The sequence below is a fragment of the Pseudonaja textilis genome, chromosome 3 (assembly GCF_049901715.1).
Source record: "Pseudonaja textilis isolate UNSWEBS1 chromosome 3, rPseTex1.2, whole genome shotgun sequence".
Lineage (NCBI taxonomy): Eukaryota > Metazoa > Chordata > Lepidosauria > Squamata > Elapidae > Pseudonaja > Pseudonaja textilis.
This window is the reverse complement of record NC_141992.1, coordinates 130,942,861-130,949,351: the sequence shown is the minus strand read 5'-3', so window position 1 is coordinate 130,949,351 and position 6,491 is coordinate 130,942,861. Positions and strand designations below refer to the sequence as shown.

Genomic DNA, 6,491 nt, shown 5'->3' with positions numbered 1-6,491 from the left:
ACAGATTTTCCTAAATCCTGCCCGCCTGCCTCCCTGAATACTTGTCAAAAGCTGGTCAAATGTTAGGGAAGGAAAGGAATCTGTCCCTGGAGGTTGGATCAAACAGCTGGCTGGAGCGGGGAAGGGTGAGATTTTGGGGACCTGGGAAACATGGCGTGGAGGGGGGTGTCTCTTTCCTTCTCATCTTGAGCCAGTCTTCTGAGGTGACTGGAAGGCCATTTGCCATGCCCCCCTCCCCGCAGCCCCTGGTGACTCTGGAAGAAGCAGTAACCTCCAAGAAAACTCTGGGCAGCTGTAGTAGAAGGAAGCTCGCATACAGGCAGGCGACAGGGCCCGATGGGGGAGATCAGAGAGTCTCGTTCGGGCAACCCAAGGCCTTGCCAAGTGAGGCATAAGCTTGAGAGAAGGTATGGGGGTAACCGGGTGGCTTGAAGTCGCTGCCATTCAGGTAAGGCGAAGTCGTGAGCAGAGTCCGCCAAGCTTAAAGAGGGAGGAGATCAGAGGATCTGAGGAATGAGAGCGCTGTCAGGCGAGTAAGAGCCTCCCGTACAAACCGTAGTGAGGGAAGAGCTCGCTCGCATCCAAATTGCCAATAAATATCCACATTTGCAAACACATTTTAGATGTTGCTAGAGACGCTATGTTCTCATAGCCGTGCTCTTCTTTTGCAAGATTCATAGAAAAATCTCAACCTGACACACGCGGAGAGTTAGAGTTCCCGTTTATTTGTTTCCCTTTGAAAGTCGTCATTTATGTTGCTGCTTAAAATCTCCAAACGATGGATTAGAAACACACACACACACCCAATTTTGCCAAACCCCTTCTTGGAATGGAAAAAAAAAAGTAGTAGATGCAGTCCGATGAAAAGCTCTGGAAACCCGCTACAGTACCGTTTGCAACCGGGTCAGACCGAGATATTTAACACTCTTCAAACGGGTTTGGCGATTTCTCTTTCCGTTCAGCACAGCTAACAAGATTTCTTTTCCCGATATCATCCGCTACCACCTCAATATCTCCCCCACCCTCACGAAATCTAACGTTGAGCCTATCGCAAGCTCGGTTAATCTTCTGCAAAGCCTTCCAAAATACCTAGGGGTATTAACAAAGATATTACTGTGGTTAAAGCGATGTTTGCCTCTTGATGAGTGACTGGGGCGTGCGTGTTTTCATTCCGGACGAGTAGATAACTGCCATTTGATCCACCAAACGTCCTGTGCGAGGAAGGGGGCTAGAAAAGCCGTATATGGGAGGGGAGAGATGGATAAGGGGTCCGTGTGTGTGTGTAGAGAGAGAGAGCGCGCAACTGTAACCCTCCGAGCGGCGACGGCAGCAACTTCTGGAGTATTAAGCAGCAACGTTTTCTCTCCGACGCCCATTCAGAACTCGCCTCCGCCTTTTCATTGGCTGAGCAGTCCGACAGGGCGGAGCTTCATGGCCTGGAAAGAAAAGGGGGAGAAGGGAGGGGGGGAAACTCCAGCGAGTGCGTAAAAAAGTCTTTGCCTCCGCGACGGATGCTCAAAAGTTCAGAAGTTTTTTTCCCGGCGCCTTTCCGAGCAGTTCGCGGCTGAGCAAAGGAGAGGAAAGCCGAGACGGAGACCGGGACAGCCCTTCAACCCGGAGGCGTTGGAGAGAAGGTGGATCTTTCGTCCTAAACCGAGCTTTAGACCAGAAAGGAGGAAGAGGAGGGGGGGAGAGAGAGATCCGGACCGGGGCCTCTTTCTCCACACTTTCCCCCCCCTCCCTCCTCTCTTGCCTGCTGTTTACTTCGCCTGGCTGGGACAGCGTTGGTCAATCTGTTGGCGAGCTCCGCGGGAAAAAACAGCTCGGGAAACGGAGCGGGCTCCCGTGAGTGCGCGCCTTTCTATTTTTGTGCTCGATGGAAGTAACTAACTTTTCTTCTCGGCGGCGGCCGCTTCCGTGGAGTGTCGGCGCCTCGGTTTAAGAAGAACCCAGGAGGAGGAGGAGGGGGGAGGGAAGGAGATCGAGTCCCCCCTCTCACCCCTCCTCCCTTTGCTCGCTGGCTATTTTATTTTCTGATAATTTTTTTGCGATCCTTTTCCTTTTGAGCCGAGGAAGGAAAAAACCGAATAGGATCTAGAGGGGGGGGGGCGGTTGGTTTACTTCCCCCCGCTTTTTTTCTTCTTCTTCTTTTTGGAAAAAAGGAAAATCCTGGTCGCCTCTCCTGGTTTATACTTTTTTGGCTCCGGATTTGCGGAGGGGTGGAGGGGGGAAAGCAGAGGAGGCGGCGGCGGGGGAGGAGGAGGCGGCGGCGGAGGCGGCGGCGGAGGAGGCGGCCAGTCTGCTGCTGCTTGGTCCGGCTGGGCTGCCGGAAGGGAGGCCATGCAGGCTCGCTATTCGGTGTCCAGCCCCAACTCGCTGGGAGTGGTACCTTACCTCGGCGGTGAGCAGAGCTACTACCGGGCGGCGGCCGGAGGGGGCTACGCGGCCATGCCTGCCCCCATGAGCATGTACTCGACTCACCCGGCAGCTCATGAGCAGTACCCCGGCGGAGGCGGGGGCCCCGGCGGCATAGGCAGACCGTACGGGCCGTACCCGCCGCAGCCGCAGCCCAAGGACCTGGTCAAGCCGCCCTACAGCTACATCGCGCTCATCACCATGGCCATCCAGAACGCGCCCGAGAAGAAGATCACGCTGAACGGCATCTACCAGTTCATCATGGAGCGCTTCCCCTTCTACCGGGACAACAAGCAGGGCTGGCAGAACTCCATCCGGCACAACCTCTCGCTCAACGAGTGCTTCGTCAAGGTGCCCCGCGACGACAAGAAGCCCGGCAAGGGCAGCTACTGGACCCTCGATCCGGATTCCTACAACATGTTCGAGAACGGCTCCTTCCTCCGCCGCCGCCGCCGCTTCAAGAAAAAAGACGCCGTCAAGGACAAGGAGGAGAAGGAGCGCCTCCAGCTGAAGGAGCCGCCGCCGCCGCCTCAGCGGCACCAGCCGCAAGAGGGAGGCCCGCAGCAGCAGCAGCAACAGCAGCAGCCGCCTCCCCCCGTCAGACTTCAGGACATCAAGACAGAGAACGGCTCGGCGTCTCCCCCGCAAGCCCTGTCCCCGCTGAGAGGAGCGCCCGTGCCCAAGATCGAAAGCCCGGAGAGCTCCAGTACCAGCAGCCTCTCCAGCGGAGGAGGAGGAGGAGGAGGCGGCAGCCCGCGCGGTGGCCGTGCGCTGGGCTTGGAATCCAGCGGAGCCGCCGAGTCCCAGCCGCCGAGTCAGCACCACCCCCATCATCCTCACCAGCACCAGCACCCCCACCACCATCATCCGCACCCCCACCACCACGCCGCCCTCCATCACCCCCCGGCGCACCATCTTCCCGGCGGTGGGGGCTTCAGCGTGGACAACATCATCATGACTTCCCTGCGCACCTCGCCTCAGGGCGCCCCCGCCGAACTCCTGGCTTTGCCGCCGTCCGCCACTTCCTCGGCGGCCTCCTCCTCCTCCTCTTCCTCGTCCACCGCCTCCACCTCCAGGACAGCCGCTCTAGCCTTGAGCAGCAGCTGCTATTCCCCGGCGGCGGCGGCGGCGGCTCAGAGCTCGCTCTACAGCGCCCCCTGCAGTCAGGGCGTCAACACCACCAGCAGCTCGGCAAGCGCGGCCTCGCCGGCGGGCGGCTGTACCACCACCAGCACCAGCACCAGTTACCACTGCAACTTGCAGGCCATGAGTCTCTACGCGGCCGCCGGTGCGGCCTCAGGGGGAGGGACGGGGCTCAACAGCGGAGGGGACCGAAGCGGCGGGGGCCACTTGGCCAGCAGCCCCGTCGAGCCGGACCCGCTGCCCGAGTACAGCCTGGCGGCCAGCAGTAGCAGTAGCGCCTCTTCCCTCAGCCTGAGCCCTCAGGAGGGGCACCCTCAAGGCGGCGGCCGCTTGGCCTCTTGGTACCTCAACCAAGCCTCGGCGGTAGGCGAGCTGACGCATTTGGGCCCCGCTTCGGCTACGTCGGCCTCCTCCTCCTCGCCGGCGGCGGTCTACTCGGGCCAGCAGCAGAACTTCCATGCCGTGAGGGACATGTTCGAGTCCTCCCAGCGCCTGGGCTTGAACAACTCTCCTGGCGGCAACGGCAGCGGCTCGGTGAGCAGCTGCCAAATGGCCTTTCCCGCCAGCCAAAGCCTTTATCGCCCTTCAGGCGCCTTCGTCTACGACTGCAGCAAGTTTTGACCGCCGGCAGCGGGGGAAGGGAAAGAGGCGCCGAGCCCAGCCAGCGAGCGGGGAGGCTGATATGAAGAACTCCCGTTCGGGCCCTTCCCGGCCTTCCTTCCCCCACCAAACCAAAGAGGGGGAAAAAAAACCCCAAAACTATTCCGTGCAAAGACGGCGTTTGCCCAGTAAATAATTATTAAGTCTATGGTTTGTTTAAGGACAGTGTTACACCAAATAACACGTAAGTTTGTATGCTTTTTCTCCCCCCCCTCCCTTTTGTCTTATGAAAACTGCCTCCCTCTACGCCCCCCCCCCCAGTTTCCATCTGCGCGCTCTCCCTGCGCCAGACTGCTTGGATGGCTGCCTGCCTTGCGCTTGACTGGTTGGATGGCGACCCGAGGAGGCGCATCCCCGCAACTGAGCGCGCAAGGCAGGCCGCGAAACGAGACTCCCAAAACACGGGTGGGAGTTTTGCCGTTTGATTCCAGCCAGGGCTCCTCGCCCCTCTGTGAACCAGGCGCATCGCCTTTTCCAAAAAGCAGTAAGAATGCCCGTTTTTGCCCGTTGACTCCTACGCAACCTGGATTGCGCAGTACACGCGTTGTTTCTTCTCTCCTTTTCTTCACCTTTTCTCTTGCTCTCTTCCTCTACCCCCCCCCCACCCCGGTAAAGGACTGTTTTGTACACAAAGACTTGTTTTAAAGTGTAAATGGAACATAGTAATTTATTTTTAAATCTGTTGTTGAATCGTTCGGACCAAACAACAAAAATGTTTGCCCCACTCCTTTATCAGAAAAAAAAAAAAAAAAACCGCTTGACTTTAAAATGACCTGAAACGCTCATTTTCTTCTTCTTCCATTATATATAAAAAAGGGGGATTGTATTAATCTTATTTTATCATTTTATCATTTTTCCTTTTGTTGTTGTTGAAGATACCCTTGAAGTTATTGACTATGTTTATTAATAAATTACCATTCAATTGGACCAAAAGTCTGGATATATTCATCCCTCTTTTTAAATTAAATTTTTTAGAAATCTATCAGCCAAAAACATGAATAATAGAATTATTATTTTTAGTGATAAATCAAAACAGTAGTTTTGTATTTTAAAAACCCCTTCTGAGTAACTGTATTTGCAAGACTTTTGAGTGCTGGCAAATCTATTTTAATTTATAGCATCACTGCTGAATTATTTTATCAGTAAGTAAACCGCCATTGATTCCATCTGTTTTACCCTGTTTTCAGTGGAATGCACTGTCAGATGGACTTTTGGATGAAGTTAAAAGTGACATAAAACAAATGCTCTGAATCAATCACTTGCTTGATAGAATAATTATGGTTACAGTTTTGAGATTTATGTTTATTATATCTTTGGAATCTAGGAGAAAAATTCACTAGGAGAAAAATTAACAAAAATCTCAGCAGCCAAACCATCACAATTGACTTGCATTAGAACTAAAGGTCAGGAGACATTTGGCTAATTGAACTTACAGGCATTGCTATATGACGCATAAAGGAAGGCGGCATTACAGAAGTCATAAAAAGGTCTAGAAACAAATAATGGGTGTATGTAAACCTGCTATTTTTAGCAGCATTTTCTGGTTTCAAGTCTGAGTATGTTTACACAGAAGTAAATGCCACTCATTTGTGCAGGACTTTTTCTTCTGAGCAAGCATGTCCAATATTGCATTGAACCTTTCTGAATGTACATCATTTTTAATATATGTTTCTCCCCCTTTCACTCATCCTAGTATGTAAAGCATTTTACAGCCTGTTTGACTTTTTAATAGTTATTTGTGCCTTAGCATTCTTTATTGATTATTCATTTATATGAAACACTCTTAACTGAATATTTATTTCACAAATGAAGGCAAATGTATCTGTCCCAGGATAATGTTGCGAGATGCAACCTGGGTCGGTGACCGACCCAGATTGGATCCTAAACATATATTCCCTCCTACCTTTTTTCCCCTTCTAGACAAAGGGGCTATTCGTATTGTGTGTGTGCGCGCGTGCACGTTATTTTTGTTTGTTTTAATTTTCAAAATGTAAAGAGTGAAAGACATCCAGAAGTATCATAAAGATTTCCAATATTGTTTTGGTCTAGTCTATGCTTCTAGTCCACCAAAACTAATGCTAGATTAGATTCCATAAAATCATTAGCTGATTCTTATGATTCTTATGATTGTGAGTGGGAGGAATTTTTAAGGGCAACTAGCTCACCCCCCCCCCCCGCCCCTGCTTCCTTCGCCTACCAATTATTTGGATTCCCACCCACCTTCTTTTATAATTTCTCTGCCTTTTTTTTCTTAAATAGAATAAATTGCCTTG

General features: G+C 52.5%; 1 protein-coding gene across 1 annotated transcript; it reads left to right on the top strand.

The window, feature by feature from the left end:
* The first annotated feature begins 709 nt into the window (after positions 1–709).
* On the top strand, positions 710–6,255 carry FOXC1 (forkhead box C1). Its single transcript, XM_026715007.2, has one exon. The coding sequence runs from the start codon at positions 2,341–2,343 to the stop codon at positions 4,177–4,179; it is 1,839 nt and encodes a 612-aa protein (XP_026570792.1). The 5' UTR covers positions 710–2,340; the 3' UTR covers positions 4,180–6,255.
* The last annotated feature ends 236 nt before the right edge of the window (positions 6,256–6,491 follow it).

What these genes read in the sequence shown, in the direction of transcription:
- FOXC1 (XM_026715007.2), top strand. Translation starts at nt 2,341, where the DNA reads ATGCAGGCTCGCTATTCGGTGTCCAGCCCCAACTCGCTGGGAGTGGTA.